This window comes from Dasypus novemcinctus, chromosome 3 (genome assembly GCF_030445035.2).
Source record: "Dasypus novemcinctus isolate mDasNov1 chromosome 3, mDasNov1.1.hap2, whole genome shotgun sequence".
Taxonomy (NCBI): domain Eukaryota; kingdom Metazoa; phylum Chordata; class Mammalia; order Cingulata; family Dasypodidae; genus Dasypus; species Dasypus novemcinctus.
Window position 1 is genome coordinate 62554199 of NC_080675.1, and position 15897 is coordinate 62570095.

The 15897-nt window shown below is 42.0% G+C and overlaps 2 protein-coding genes across 3 annotated transcripts; one reads left to right on the forward strand and one right to left on the reverse strand.

Annotated features, from left to right (window-relative positions):
- Position 1: 1 nt before the first annotated feature.
- Positions 2–2481, reverse strand: MGAT2 (alpha-1,6-mannosyl-glycoprotein 2-beta-N-acetylglucosaminyltransferase). Its single transcript, XM_004473000.4, has one exon. The coding sequence runs from the start codon at positions 2479–2481 to the stop codon at positions 1135–1137; it is 1347 nt and encodes a 448-aa protein (XP_004473057.1). The 3' UTR covers positions 2–1134.
- A 551-nt stretch (positions 2482–3032) lies between these two features.
- RPL36AL (ribosomal protein L36a like) lies at positions 3033–4161 on the forward strand. 2 transcript variants are annotated; one of them, XM_071213944.1, is made up of 2 exons: positions 3033–3169; positions 3715–4161. In XM_071213944.1, the coding sequence occupies exon 2, from the start codon at positions 3746–3748 to the stop codon at positions 4064–4066; it is 321 nt and encodes a 106-aa protein (XP_071070045.1). In that variant the 5' UTR covers positions 3033–3169; positions 3715–3745; the 3' UTR covers positions 4067–4161. The 2 variants fall into 2 exon arrangements, with proteins under 2 accessions (XP_071070045.1, XP_071070046.1); XM_071213945.1 differs by having other exon boundaries at positions 3119–3204.
- Positions 4162–15897: the final 11736 nt, after the last annotated feature.

The following is a 15897-nucleotide window of genomic DNA, read 5'->3' on the forward strand; positions in this document are numbered from 1 at the left end:
CTTTTTATGCAAAAATGAGTATTTTATTTTGGCAGCATTAAAAAAAATCAAATCCACTGTATTTCTACATTGAAGTGGAAACCATGTTTAAACTTTCTTACCAAATACATTCCCAAAAAAGTGTGTTCTATGAGAGTTCCAAAGCACAGGTAAATTTTAACACAATTGTATAGGAATACTGAAAATGACTGTTTTGACAGGGTGTTTAACAAACATAACGTGAAAATTATAAAACCAGTGAAGCAATGCCATCCAAATAACTGTCAAGAGTGAAACTGGGCTTGTAATACTTTTTACTGCTGTGATAATTAGAAATTTTGCTGTATTTAAAATAAATTAAATCCCCTAATCATTTATAACCCCCTAATCATGACCCTTCTACTTTTTACTTGACCTTAATTTTCAGAGACTTAAAGCCTCTGGATTGTTCCTATGCTGGCTGAGCCCTGAAACCCAGCAGGTATGCAGTCAACTCCCACTCCCAAGTGGTGGGCCTGCCCTGGACAACTAACAAAACGATGATGATGGACCGGCCCCATCCCAAAAGCAAGAGTACCTTCAACTGCAAGCAAAACAATTCCACTCCTCTATCCCTTAATATCTAAGTCCCTTCTTAGCCTGAAGCAGGGTATCGTCCCAAGTCCCTCAAGATTGAGGATCAAAAATAAGGGGGAAGTGTAACTGCTGACTAAAGCAGATTTACTGTTACTGTAGTTATCTTGTGTTAACTGAGTGAAATTTGTAACATGTGATATAAAAAAATAATTAAAAAAAAAATCTGAAAAAAAAGTTTTGAATGTGGAAAAGTGTAACAAAGTTCCAGATAAAAAGATAGATGCAATTTAATAAGAGTTCTTGTTCTCTCTTATCAATTAACAATAATACCTTTAGCAGATAAAGGCTGAGCTTTAAAGTGCAACCCCCAAAATGAAAACTTGTTTGAAATCTTAATAATCAGATATAACTGGAAATGATTACTACTATATTTGGACACCCGTTACCTGATTGTTTTTATTTTTGTTGTTGTATTAAAGCAGAAACCAGTTCCTAAACCCTTCTATTCAGTTGTATGTCCTGTGTGGGCAAATATCAAAAACAGAAGACTGCCATTTTTGCTTTCGTAATTATGATTTTTCACTGCAGCCTTCTATAACTTTTACAGAGTTCATGGTCCCTAATATCTCCCCACCCTCCATTTTTCCTAGGTGGGGAAGCGGCTGCCATAATAAGTTTCTCACTGATTATTAGAGTTTCTGGAAACATGTACTGTTTGTTATTATTTAAGAGTGTCTCAATTTGGGCACTCTGGGTGGAAGGTCTACAGGTTTTCTTGTGGTGCATACCACAGTCCCCAGCGTGAAAAATCCTAGGAACTCGAGGAACTAGCACTTTCCAGAATTTTGGAAGACAAGATACAGTCAAATATTGAAGAGTCCAGTCCCAGTTATAATCATCATAAGTACAGAAAGTGTCTGTGCACTTAATTAGCTTCTGATATACATCCCGAGTCAAGGCTAGACCCATATTGTGCTCTGTCGATTTCCAAGTTTTCACATCTACCTTGTCAGCAATGCCATAGAAACTGGAACTGGTAATATAGGTTCCCAAGGAGAGGACATCACACTCAGGACACTCACGCTGCTTCAATTTCCACATCTTTTTGAAGACATGGTAAAAGTCTGGAGCTAAGTAGTGATCCTCCTCTAAGAAAAGTATAAGGCCAGCATAGTCTTGAAGAATCTTAACCCTTTCCCATACGAAATGTAGCTTCCACCACCAGTGGTGTTTGGTTTGGGAGAACTTGGCCTCTCTATAATGGCCGAAGGAGTCGGGATACTCAGCGTTAATGCACCCCATCTTCAAAGCTGCATTCTTCTCCAGGTCTCTGGGGCAATCTCTGGGGTCGCTGCCCGGAAATTCGTTAGGGTACAACTGAATACTGAAAGGAAAGAAGACCTGCAGAACGGGGCAGAAATCCACCTCAGCGATCAGCTGATTGATCTCTGGTGACCAGAAGTCGTGGCTAAAGATGACGAGAACGTTGTCAATGTCCTGGGCTTTTCGCAGTGAATCCAGCAGAAGACTGAGGTATTCAGGCCGATTATGCACCTGGACGACCAGCACTAGCTCCCGGGGGGCCCAGGAGCCAGCCTTATCTACATTTCTCAGCATCTGGTCAAAGTTCAGCTGGTATACCAGCGACCTGTACCGCAGCGTCAGGTTGTCCGCCTCCGGTTGCGGAGCAGCCGGGACCAGCCGAGCCGCCGACTCGTTGGAGACCCTGCGGGTGCCCACAGACACCGCGGGGAGCACCCCGCCCCGGCCGCCTGCACCCCGCGCGGGCTCGGTGTCCTGCAGCAACGGCGGTGAGAGGGCCTCGTTTTTCCGTTGTCTCCCATTGCTGCTCCAGAGAACGAAGCCGCAGGCGGCCACCACGAGCGTCAGGATCAGTACCTTCCGCTTGTAGATGCGGAACCTCATGGTCCCCAGGGCCGGGAACGAGGGCGGGCGCGGAAAGGAGCACACTGCTTCTGCACGGAAGGGGCGGGCGGGCGGCGGCGTCGCCTCGGCCTGTAGCAGTCGGAACTGGCCCCCGAGGCTGCCCTAGCTAACTCATCCCGGGGCTCGGGGGTCCTGGGGCCCGAAGGCTCTCAGTTCCCCCGCGTCACTCGGGATCCACACATCCTTGCCTGGCAGCTGCAGCTCGGGCAGCGGCTCTGCAGTTAGGAGCCGCGGCTTGGAGACGCCTCGATCCTTTCCATTCAGCCCCACAGGTCCCGGAAGAATTCCCGCCGCGGCCGCACTGCACCCCAGCTTCGTTACCTGCGCCTCCAGCGGCCCTGCGTCCTTTGTGCTCTCATCCTTACACGGGCCCGGACGGCCCGGACTCAGCCGTGCAGCCCTGCCCCAGGCCGGCGGCAACCGTTCTGACAAGCCGCGACTGGCCCTCGCAGCGCCGCGGCCCCGCGGCCCAGAGCCCTTCGTCCTGCCCCCCTGGGCAGTTGGTTGGCGCTTCCCAGACACGTCGGAACCGCCTGGCCTTCGTTGCCTGCTGCCTATTGGCTCTCAGTACTGTCGCTCAGGCTCAGTTCCTGCTTCCGCTTCTTTCCTTCCTTTCCGGCTAGGCGCGGGCAGAAACAGAAGAGCAACGCGGACGCCAAATTGACCGGTAAGCGAAGAACGCGACTGTAATCCTTTCGAAAGGTGCATTTTTTGCTCAGAATTTGGGGATGGGCCAGAAGCCTGTAAGAGAGGGAAGGCGAGACCCGTTGCCTTGGTTGAGTTGAAGACTAGCTTCTTACAGGAAAGGGCCCTCGCTAGGCGGCCTCCTGGCCGGTGAGGCACGCCGGCCTGTTAAGGACACGTCAGCCTCAGGGCTGCTGACGGGTTACCGTGCTGAGGAAGGGAAAAGTGAAACTGGCTGATAAGGTTCTCGGAAAAGGAACCGGGCGGGCCAGGCGATAAGGTAGTACTGGGCGCGCTGAATCTCTCGTACCTAAGAGCTACAAAATGGAGGAAGAGGCTTTGGGGACGGGATGCGAGAAGAAAACTTGAAAACTAGTCTTGGTCCTCTCTTTCTGCAAAAGAAAATTAGATAAGCATTACTGAATTAAGTAGCGTTCGCTGTATTTTCCTATAATTGTTCATATATATAGCATTTCCACTTTTCAGAATGTTTAACATATCCATTTGATTTGAAATATTTCATTACAGTTTTCACTGTGTAAACTGCTCAGCCGCGAAGATGGTCAATGTACCTAAAACCCGAAGGACTTTCTGTAAGAAGTGTGGGAAGCATCAGCCTCACAAAGTGACCCAGTATAAGAAGGGCAAGGATTCCCTGTATGCTCAGGGAAAGAGGCGCTATGATCGGAAGCAGAGTGGCTATGGAGGGCAGACGAAGCCAATTTTCCGGAAGAAGGCTAAGACCACAAAGAAGATTGTGCTGAGGCTTGAATGTGTTGACCCTAACTGCAGATCCAAGAGGATGCTGGCCATTAAGAGATGCAAGCATTTTGAACTGGGAGGAGATAAGAAGAGAAAGGGCCAAGTGATTCAGTTCTAAGCTTGAATGGGTTTTTTCCCTTTTAATTTTGAGGGGGAATAATGAAACTACAGAAGTTACCTGTATGGAAATAAATAGTGATATTCTTATTCAAAGTTTTTTTGTGTGTTTTTTTTTTAAAAATAGGATTGCATGCATAATTAATTTAGCTCTTTATTAAGGAAATAACTACATTATTTACGAAGTTAATTGAAAATTATTCTCTTCTCAAATTCACATCATTTATATTTAGTTTCACAAGAATTGGAGTTTTTGAATTTGTGTATAAAAGAAGGCAGGAGTCCAGCCTCAAACTTTATATCCAGGTAAATCATATACAGGTTAAAAAAAAACACAACTGTTTGTTTTCTGTTTGGTTGCAAATGTGGGTGAATTCATAATCATGATTGGTGAGCAGCTGGGTAGGATCTCAGATTTTGAAAATATAAGAGGATAAACCTGGCCTGTGTATAGCAAACTGGGCAGATGACTCAAATTGGGGGATGGAGTTGTCTTCTTCGAATTGTGGTGACCAATAGGAATTATTAGGTGCATACAGCTATTTAAAAATAAAGCTGCTGTTCCTCAGTTAATACTAGCCACATTCCAGTGTTCAATAGCAGCCAGTAGGTAGTGACTATCCTATTGAATAGAGCAGATATGGACCATTTCTATTCACAGAAAGTTCTGGACAACACTTTTTGAGATTGTATCTTTTTTTTTTCCTTTTTTTTTTTTAATATTATATTAAAAAAATACGAGGTCCCCATATACCCCGCACCCCCTCACCCCACTCCTCCCCCCATAACAACAATCTCCTCCATCATTGTGAGACATTCATTCATAGATTTTGGTGAATACATCTCTGAGCACCTCTGTGCTTCATGGTCAATGGTCCACATCATAGCCCACACTCTCACACGTTCCACCCAGTGGGCCATAGGAGGACATACAATGTCCGGTAACTGTCCCTGCAGCATCACCTAGGACAACTCCCAAGTCCCGAAAACGCCTCCACATCTCATCTCTTCCTCCCATTCCCTAACCCCAGCAGCCACCGTGGCCACTTTCTTTATACCAATGCCACATTTTCTTTGATTACTAATCACAGTAGTTCATGAATAGATTATTAGTAAGTCCTCTCTAATCCATATTCTATTCCTCCATCCTGTGGACCTTGGAATGGTTGTGTCCACTCCACATCTATATCAAGAGGGGGCTTAGATTCCACATGGATGCTGGATGCAATCCTCCTGCTTTTGGTTATAGGCACTCTTGGCTCCATGGTGTGGTGGTTGACTTTCTTCAACTCCATGTTTGCTGAGTGGGGTAAGTCCAATAAACCAGAGTGTAGGAGCTGAAGTCTTTTGAGGCTCAGGGCCTGGCTATCACATGGTCATCCAGAGATTCAGGTCTCCTGGGTATATATTAAACTCCAGCACCAACTACAGTTCCCGGTAAAAGTAACAGGAGAGACTTGTGAACAAAGATCACATCTGAGTCCAGCTCCATCACACAGAAACACAAACTCCAAAGTAGGGCCAACTGACATGGCACTGAACTCCATCTGTCATGACCATAGAACCTATGGGTCTCTGTAGCCCTAACGTGAGGCAGGAGTTCAAAATTGATTTTCCAATTACGAAAAGTTATGAAACTGGTTAGTTGAAAAAATCATGAGTCCATGACAACATAAACATTGTTTTTTGAACCTTAGAATGTACTCTTCAGAGATACTCAAATATTAGAGACATCTTAGTGCGGACAATTGAGGTAAACAGTATGATGGAAGGTTGAAACTTAGAATGAAAAAGGAACTAAGCCTAGTAATTATGAAAGGCAAGAAAGAACGAGAAGTTGACTAATCAAAATGACAGGAAAAATAAACTGGGAAAAGGTATGAATTATGAGAAGGCAAATACTGCTTTTTGTGTGACTGTTGACTAAGACATTTAACATGAGGATTGCTTGTAAATGAGTAGTTTAAAGAGGTTAAAGGGCTAGAGTATAATTGAGACTTAATACTTATTCCCAATATTGCCTATTAGAACTGCATATAATGAATAATTGTTTTTCTAAAATAAAAAATCTGGTGCACAAGTCAATTTTTAAACACCACAAAACGGGAACAGATGTGGCTCAAACAATTGAGTGCCTGCTTCCCACATGGGAGTCTGGGGTTTGATCCTCAGTGCCTCAAAAAAGCAAAAACAGTAAGCAATCAAACCAACTTGGGAACTGATGTTTCTCAGTGGTTAAGTGCTGGCTTCCCACATAAGAAGTCCTGGGTTGGATCCCTCACCAAAACAAGCATACACATACACACCACAAAACACACACACACACATACCACAAAACTTTTTTTAAAAAGCCATGTTTTAATAAAGTGGTTTTGTAATATTTATGGACAATCCTTCACCAACTGAAGAGCTTAGAACATTCTAAGATATTTTACTAAATTACAGAGTTCTTAGTCTGAAGACCAGAAGAAAATTAACTTCAGAAGGCAGTAGAAATCCTGAGCTTAAAATCACTGAGCTGGATGCATGGGACCTCCCCCTCCCAGCACATGGAACAAAATCAGCTTTTAAAATTTAAGGCTTGTTGCATTATATGTATATATTTTTTAGGTGAAAAACATCTATGAAGAATACAGAAGTCTTGCTGGAAGAATGTGACGACTAGCAATAAAATTTAAATCCACCCAAAGAATTACTCCTCTCATCTCTGAGAGTATCAGCTCTGAGTACAGACCATGTTTTGTATATCCTATACAAATGAAGTTTTAATAAACATACAATATTTAAAACTAGTCAGGAATGTTTGAATTTTCCAAAAAAAGCTCCAAAGAAGAAACATTTTAGGGAGACAAGGCAGTATTTGCCTCAGACATAGTCTTACATAGACCCCTCTCTATTTTCAAGGCCAAAACAGAAATGACACTATACCCCTGGAGAGGCTTTTCTCCAACAACTGTTGCTCTTTCCCTTCCTTTGTTCCCAGAACTGCTAATGAGGCTATTACAGTAATCCAGGGGAGAGGCCGATTTGAACTAGGGCAGTGGGACTGAAGAGAACAATTCTACTGATTCTAATTTCCAATATTCTTTAAAATTGTTTCTTTTTCCATTCCCTCTGTCATAATTCAAATCATCATCATTTAATTGGTCTATTGCTATCAACTTTTTTTTTTTGAGGGATTGGGATTGAACTCAGTACCTCACATGTGGGAATCCAATGCTCAACCACTAAGCCACATTAGCTCCCCTGAGGTGGTTTTTTCATTTGTTTGCTTGATGTTTGCTTTTTTGTTTTAAGGAAGCACCGGAAACTGAACCCAGGACCTCCCATGTGGGAAGAAGGTGCACAACCACTTGAGCCACATCTGCTCCCCTTCCCATCAACTTTTTCCCCTCCCCTCCCCTTCCTCCTCCTTCTCTCACCCTGCTGTTTTTTTGCTGTGTCCATTTGCTGTGTGATCTTCTGGATCTATTTCTCTTTTTGTCTTCTTGTTTTTCTCCTCTAGGATTCACTGGGATTCGATCCTGGGGATCGCTGATGTGGAGAGAGGTTCCCTGTCACTTGCGCCACCTCAGTTAATGGTTTCTGTTACGCCTTGCCTTGGTTCTCTCCTTTGTCTCCCTTTTGTTGCATCATCATCTTGCTGCATGACTCACTTGTGCAGGCACTGGCTCACTGCACAGGTACTTGCACAGGCACTCAGCTCACCGTGTGGGTACTTGGCTTGCTACATGGGCATGCTTTTCACCAGGAGGTCCCAGGGATCGAACTGGGTCCTCCCCTATGGTAGGTAGAAGCCCAATCACTTGAACCACATCTGCTTCCCACCATCAACTTTTAAATTAAAAACCTTAAACATATTTAATGATAATCACAAAAGTTAAAAAAAAAAAAAAGCTAATACACCAACCCTCTAATATAGACTAGTAATCAGTAAAAGGTGGTATGCTTAAACATTTAAGCATATGTGTAATATGTAGTTTCATATTTTTAAAAATGTTCACTATAATTGAGAACCTGTTAGTCCTCTGAGGTATATTGCCTGCATACAGAAATTCAATCTAATTAAAATTTAAGAGGGAGCAGATGTGGCTTAAGTAGTTGGGTGGCCGCCTCTCACATTGGAGGTCCTGGGTTTGGCTTCTGATGCCTCCTAAAGAAGACAAGCAGATGCTGCAATGAACAAATGACACACTGAACCAGCAGACGCCACAATGAGAAGATGCCACAACCAGCAGACACCACAGATGCTGCAACTACCACAAAGAGCAGAAGCCACAACCAGCAATGCTGCAACCAGCATGGAGTGGATGTGGCTCAAGTGGCTGGCAAACAGACAAGAAGCAGACAGACGAGGGCACTGGGGTGGAGGAGGGAGGTGGATTTTTAAAAAAAGGAACATTATTTTAAAAATTTAAGGGAAAGCTGACAAAATTCTTATGACCAGAACGATTGGGATTGATATCTGTTTAACATTAAAAAATAACCCAGGGGAAGTGGCTTTGCTCAATTGATTGGGCTCCCCTCTACCATATGGGAGGCCCTAGGTTCGCGTCCCAGGGCTTCCTTGTGAAGGCAAGTTGGCCCATGGCCGCAGAGAGCTGACGGCCTGTGCCCACGGAGTGCTGGCGCAGCAAGATGACACAACAAAGGGAGACAAGCAGACACAAAAGAATGTGCAGCCAATGGGCACAACAGACAACAAGCAAGCAGCGAGCGGGGGAGGGGGGAGGAATAAATCAATAAAAACATTAAAAAAAAAAAAGATAAACTTGGAGTTCTAGGAAGATGGCAGACTACAAAGAAATGGGATTCTCTTCTCTCCCAGAAATATAGTTAGAGGACAGGCTGAAATGGCCTGGAAAAAAAATCTTCTAGGGTTTAGGACACCAATGAAGACTTGCACTGCCCAGAAGAGAGAGGGACAAAGGAAAAAAATTCCAACGGCAAAACTTAAGTTAAAAGCCTTGGCTGCTACTGCTGGCACCCTTTCCCACACTAAAGATACTTTGAAATCTCAGTCCTCTAGGCTGGCTTCTGACAAAGGAGGCCCAGGGATTCAGTGCCTCAGGAAAGGGGAGAGAGAAGGATACAGCCTAAGGCTGACTCAGCTTTTGACCCACAAATTTGGTCTGCTGGGTCTCACAAGCCCTTTCAGGCTGGGTAGGACCATACTATTTTTTGCCTTGGGAGCAAGCTCTGGACCAAAGAGATGTGGCCTTTCCAACTCCCTCTCTACTAACATTGACTGATAGTTGAGAACACAGGAGTGGAATTATTTTCCTACCTGGGAAAAGGGAAGGGGCTCCCAGCTAAGGCTGGAGAACTGTCTCTGGGAAAGTTTGAATTAAAAGGCTCTTAGCTTCCAGGCAGGAACCTATATCACATGGATTCAGTTCCAGTTGCAGCACATACACTCCAACCAGGCATTGAATTCAGAGGGCTGCCAAAGGGCCATCTGCTGACAGATCAGGGAAGTGCATGTGAAGAAATTAAATAAGTAGGAGAGGGTTTTTCCGGACTTTTTACCCTCCCTCCCCAAGGCCCTAGGAAGCAGGACTGCAACCCATTACTGGGACCACAGCCCAGTTTTGAAAAACTAACATAGACAATCCTAACAATCCAGGTTGGACCAAGAATCAAAGAGCAGCAGTAACACACAGTTCCCACCACTAAATCCCTACAAAAGAGAGAAACTGAGCACCTGAGTAAACTGCCATCCTAATCAGATACCTAGACACCAGCAAAAAATTAAAAACCATAAAAAGGAAATGGAAAACATGGCCCACGAAAGGGAATATATCAAAGCCCCAAAGAAACACAGGATTTGAAACAACTAATCAACGAGATGCACACAAATTTCCAAAAGCAAGTGAATGAGTTGAAAAACAATATGGCTAACAAGATAAATGACATTAACAAGACATTGAGCGAGCATGAAGAAGAATTTGTAATTCTGAATAGAAAAGTAACGGAGCTCATAGAAATGAAAGACACAATAAGTGAGATCAAAAACACATAAAGGCATACAATAGCAAATATGAAATGAAAGAATAAATGAGGGAAATGGACTTTGGCCCAGTGGTTAGGGCGTCCGTCTACCATATGGGAGGTCTGCGGTTCAAACCCCGGGCCTCCTTGACCCGTGTGGAGCTGGCCATGCGCAGTGCTGATGCGCGCAAAGAGTGCCGTGCCACGCAAGGGTGTCCCCCGCGTGGGGGAGCCCCACGCGCAAGGAGTGCGCCCGTGAGGAAAGCCGCCCAGCGTGAAAAGAAAGTGCAGCCTGCCCAGGAATGGCGCCGCCCACACTTCCCGTGTCACTGACGGCAACAGAAGTGGACAAAGAAACAAGACGCAGCAAATAGACACCAAGAACAGACAACCAGGGGAGGGGGGGGAATTAAAATAAATAAATAAATCTTTAAAAAAAAAAAAAAAAGAAAGAAAGAAAGAATAAATGATACCAAAGAAAGAATAGCTGAAATTGAAGAAAGAACAGAAAAAATGGAAAAATTTTAGCAGGGACTCAGGGAGTTGAATGACAACACAAAATGCAACAACATATGTGTCATGGGAATCCCAGAAGAAAAGAACAGAAAGGGGACAGAAACAGTATTCGAGGGTATAATAGCTGAAAATTTCCCAACTATCATGAAAGAAATGAACTTACATATTCAAGAGGCACAGCATACCCCAAACAGAATAAACCCAAATAGATCCACTCCAAGACACATACTACTCATAATATATCCTGTGTATGAATTCAAACTTATCTAATTCTGTAGCCAAGTGTGCCTAGTTTCTAGAAAGGCAATTAAGTAATATAGGCCCTATAGGTTTTAAATATTCAGAAAGGATGTAGACTGTACGTGTATTCAAAGTTACATCCAGATGGAATGTGGGCGATATGTTAATTCAAGCTTAGCTGGTATTCAAACAAATGGCTAAACCCTAAAAAACTAACAAAGAAAGACTTTTTGACTCCTAAACCTCTCCTGGCCCCACCACATGTGTCTCTTGTATAAAAATAATGTAAAACCTCTACTCAGGGCTCAACTTTTTGGACAGGAATGCACCGGGCCTGGCTGGTTGTAATAAGTTTTCTTTCTCAGAGATTCCATAGCCTTCAATATGAAATCATTGAATCCTCTCTGCTTCCACTACATTTCCTGGGGGCTCACCCAGGATCACAATGAAGGCCAGAGATGGCAGCATTTTGTTGCCCCTTTCAGATGCCTCTGAGGAAGCTGCGAGGGCTCAGGTGAACACCAGCCCAGGGTGCCCCTGGACCCCTTTTAGTCCAGAAAGAGGTTGTGGGTTCTGCTGGAGTCCTCCCAGGAAAAAAAGAGGACATACCAAAGGGTCCAAAAGGAAATCTTGAGAATGAAAAAGTTCTGCATGCCAGACAGGTAAGACCCCCTGGGGGCACAGTGTAAGAAAAACCTAACTGTAAATGTTAGAAGGAGTTCCTGATAAACTCCCAAGAGGGACCCTAGTACCCCCAAAAGTTCAGGGGGGAAGCCATCTTCTCCAGGTCTGAAAAGAAAAGAAAAAAAAGCCTGATGTTTGGTTTTAGCTAACTGTGGGTTGGCATCTGGTTTGCCTTCACTAAGATAGTGAAGATTTGGTTACAGTGGGAGAGGCATGGATGGTTTAAGTCCTGCTCCCTACCTCACTTTAAAAAAAAGGGCCCGCTGCCTCTTGTGCCTTTATTTTAGCTGCTCTCTCTCTTTCTGCTGCCATAGGAAATGAAGCATTAATATCTAGTGCTTTCCACTGGGATGCTTCCTGAAAAATTGGTCTGGATTTGGAAGATCTTGGTTACAGAAAAATGGATTGGTTTTTGTAATTAAGCTGGGTCTGAATATGATTTGAGCAGTGGAAAGGTTTGGCCAGAAATAGGTCTTTGTTTTGGTGCTTGTATTAGTGAGCCAAAGGGGTGCTGATGCAAAATACCAGAAATCTGCTGGGTGTTATAAAGGGTATTTATTTGGGTTAGGAGCTTACAGATACCAAGCCATAAAGCATAAGTTATTTCCCTCACCTAAGTCTATTTGGAGCAAGATGGCTGATGATGTCTGCGAGAGTTCAGGCTTCCTGGATGCCTATGTTCCTGGGGCTTACTTTTCTCTGGGTTCAAGGTTCCTTCCTTCCTGGTGCTGGCTTCTCTTTCCTCTGGGTGCTGACTTCCTGGATCTTCAGCAGGAAACTCAAACATCAGAAATCCCCAACTCTGTTCTTCTCCATGCCTTTTATCTGTGAGTCCCCACCCACCAAGGGGTGGGGATGCAATGCCCTAATCATAACTCAATCATGCCCAGATACAGATCAGATTACAAGCATAATCCAATATTTCTTTTTGGAATTCATCAATTATATCAAACTGCTACAGAGCTGGATTGCAAATGAGCTTGTTTTGTAAACAGCAAAGGGTAGGCAGAGTCCTGTTAGAAGATCTCCTCTCCCCCCCCACAGTAAGGTTGCAATTATTAACAAGCTGTAACTCAGTTCCCCCTGGTATGAATTAAAGAGAGATAAGCCCCTCCCCCGATAGCCTACAAGGGCATTTCCCAAAAGGTAAACAAAGAAACCTCCTAGAAATAGAAGTAAAAAGTAAAAAGCTCAAAAACAGCCATACCGGAGAAATGAAAATTATGAGTCAAAACAGCTGGCTTTGTGTTTCTGTCTGTGTGCTGTGGCTCTTTAATGTTTGTCTGTTTATATGATGCCAGTGTATGTTTTCATGCCTCTGGATAGTGGTATTAAATTGTGTGAAATGGTAAACTCTGGTTAAGCTGGAACTCTGGGACGTCAGGTCAGTTGACTAAAAGGGTGTCTCTTCACTCTTCCTAGAATGATGAACACAGCTTCTGGCATGCCAGCAGGCTCCCCATGGGAGTCTCTTCTCAGGAATCAGGAAGTTCTGCCTGCTGCTGGTCCACATGGCCACAGAGCAGCCTCTGTGTAACCCTGAACTCCAGTTAAACTGGTGTAAAAAAAAAAAAAAAAAAAAGGGAACAGATAAATCTGAAATCTAGAAACCTCATGTCCTGTCTCCTTAAAAAAATGAGGAAATAAACTTCAAACTTCTCGGTTTAAACTCAGTCATGCCTATAAAAGGTGTGAATAGTGATCAAAATAAACAAACTTCATGTGACATCAAATGCTAAAGATATAAAATTCTTCTATTTTAATCTGTGCATAACCTTGTGTTCAACTTTGAAATCTGTGTTTAACTTTGTCAGTTTGCGTGTGCCTAGGAAATCAGATTTGGGGTTCACTTGTTACAAGATGGATAATGGTGAAAGGTAACCTAAAAATGAAACTTTAAATGCCAATACTGTCTTGCTAGTGGATTTAATGCATAAATCACAAGTGAAATGTATTTAATTGCTAGAAAAGCAGAAAAACTACACAAAGTTGTTACTAATAAAATTGTTTTAATTGCATAGTTAATAAATAAAGGTGTCCAAAATGATTTTAAGAAAAACTTTCTAGAAACTAAAAGTTGAAATCATTGTATAAGTACCTTTATATATATATATATATATATAAATAACTGAAATTATTACAGCAGAGTAAAGGTAGTCTAGATTTCAGCTATTGTAATGGTAATCTTAAACTAATTTACCTTTGTTTATGGCTACTCTAAGTCTATCTAGTGCTTACTCTAGTAATGGTAATTATAACTTTAAAACTTCCCTTTAATTATGGTTATTTTATAACTAAGTTCATCTTGCCCCTAGTCTTCAACTATTGTGATGGTAATTATAAACTGAGTTTGCCTTTGTTTATGGTTACTGCAAGTCTGGCCCCACCCCTAGCCTTTGCTTATGGTTCTGAAGCAAAGAAAAATTGTATCATTTAGCACTGAAAACACTTTGGTTATAAGCCATTAATTAAGAAAGCCACAAAGTGGGGAATTGCGAATGCCTAGTCTGGAGAACCCAGCAAAGGAAAGCCTTCAGGGAAATCTTTCAAATGTTGTTTTATAGTTGAACTTATTTTGTAAAAAAAGAAAAAAAAAGTTTCAAGTAACTAAGTTGTGTTTCCATGTCAAACTATTCATGTCTGCCTATTTGCTGAGTGTATATCTTCATATATCAGGATAATAATATCAAATTAACAAATAATTCTTTAAAAAAACTCTATTCAAATTGTTAAAAATTAAATATGCAGTTATATACGTAATATTTCTAGAACCCAAATTAGGCTAAACAGTATGAAAAGGTCATATAGAAATCTGAATATAGAAATAGAAATTATTGGAAAAGGAAAAAAAAAATTTTTTTTCTGAGCTCTTTGACCTGCCCAACCCCCAGAGCCTTTGCTTTGCAAGAGCTCTGAAGGAGGGACCAGGTTTGTCAGATTAAAACTGTGTCTTCTAGGCTGGAGAATGAAATCAGATTTTTCTGTATTTCCCCATTTTAAACCTTTTGACAGCCTTAAATAAAGGTAATTACTAATCCTATTATCAAATTTCAGTAAGTAAAGAAAAAGTCCTTAAAAGCTATGAAAAGGGAAGTGGTTGTGGCTCAACTGATAGAGCATCCATCTACCACATGGAGGGTCCAGAGTTCGATACCCAGGGCCTCCTGACCCATGTGGTGAGCTGGCCCACACACAGTGCTGTCATGCACAAGGAGTGCTGTGCCATGCAGGGGTGTCCCCCACGTAGGGGCGCCCCATGTGAAAGGAGTTTACCCCACAAGAAGAGCCACCCCATGCAAAAAAAGCGCAGCCTGCCCAGGAATGGTTCTGCACACACGGAGAGCTGATGCAGGAAGATGATGCAACAAAAAAAAGTGACACAGTTTCCTGGTGTTGCATGACAAGAATGCAAATGGACACAGAAGAACACACAGAGAGCAGACAATGGGGGAGAGAAATAAATAATAAAAAACATCATTAGCTCTTAAAAGAAAAAAAAAAAAGGTATGAAAAGATCCTTACTACATTATAAGGCAAATTAAATAATTATATTCCAGAGCCTAGAAGTAAGTATGCTTTTATGACTATTCACAGTTTTAGAATTTTATCAAAAACAATAGGTTTTAACCCCCTGTAAAGAAAAGAGAAAAAAAAATCTTTGTATAAACAATAACAGTTTCAACTTATTTAGCTTGGGTGTTCTCCCTCTGGTTTATAAAATACCAAGTTAATAAATAACATTATTTATGATAAAAATTCTAAGTTCGTATCCAATAAATTTTAAGTTGAAGAAATGTAGATCTGCCCTCTCTTAAATGTATAAAGTAAAATCCATTGGTTGCTAATTTTAATCTAAGGTAAATTAACCAGTCTACGTAGTTGTGTTTAATTATAAAAAGTTTGTAAGAGCATCTTCCAAATTGGAGCATTTGAATGGCTACTTCTAAAAACCCATTATTAATTAAAAACCTAAACTGATGTTAATGGCAAAAAGTAACTTCATAGCAATAAAACCTGTCTGGAAGTCACCTCAATGTGCATATTCAAGTGGTGGTAATGAAAAGTTACCTTGATTCCATTGGAAATCTTCAGTTTTCATTTTAAAAATGGGAAAAATTGTTTCTCCTCTACTGCTAAAGTAAAATACCTGTGAAATTAACATCTTCATAGTAAAAGTGTAAAAGTAAAAAGCAAAGTACTAAAAGTTCATTTAATATGTAACACATTGCATTAGAAATGTTTAAAAGATATATAAAAATCAAGAGATAAACTTTACATTGTCAGGCTCTCTTTTGTATTTAAACCAGGCATCCAATACACTGCAGGTTACCTCTCCAAATGAGTTATTGGCTAGGTTGGCCACTGACCCCTAAAACAATAAAGGTATCTACTACATCTCTG

Coding starts and splice junctions, on each gene's coding strand:
- MGAT2 (XM_004473000.4), bottom strand. CDS start 2,481: ATGAGGTTCCGCATCTACAAGCGGAAGGTACTGATCCTGACGCTCGTG.
- RPL36AL (XM_071213944.1), top strand. CDS start 3,746: ATGGTCAATGTACCTAAAACCCGAAGGACTTTCTGTAAGAAGTGTGGG.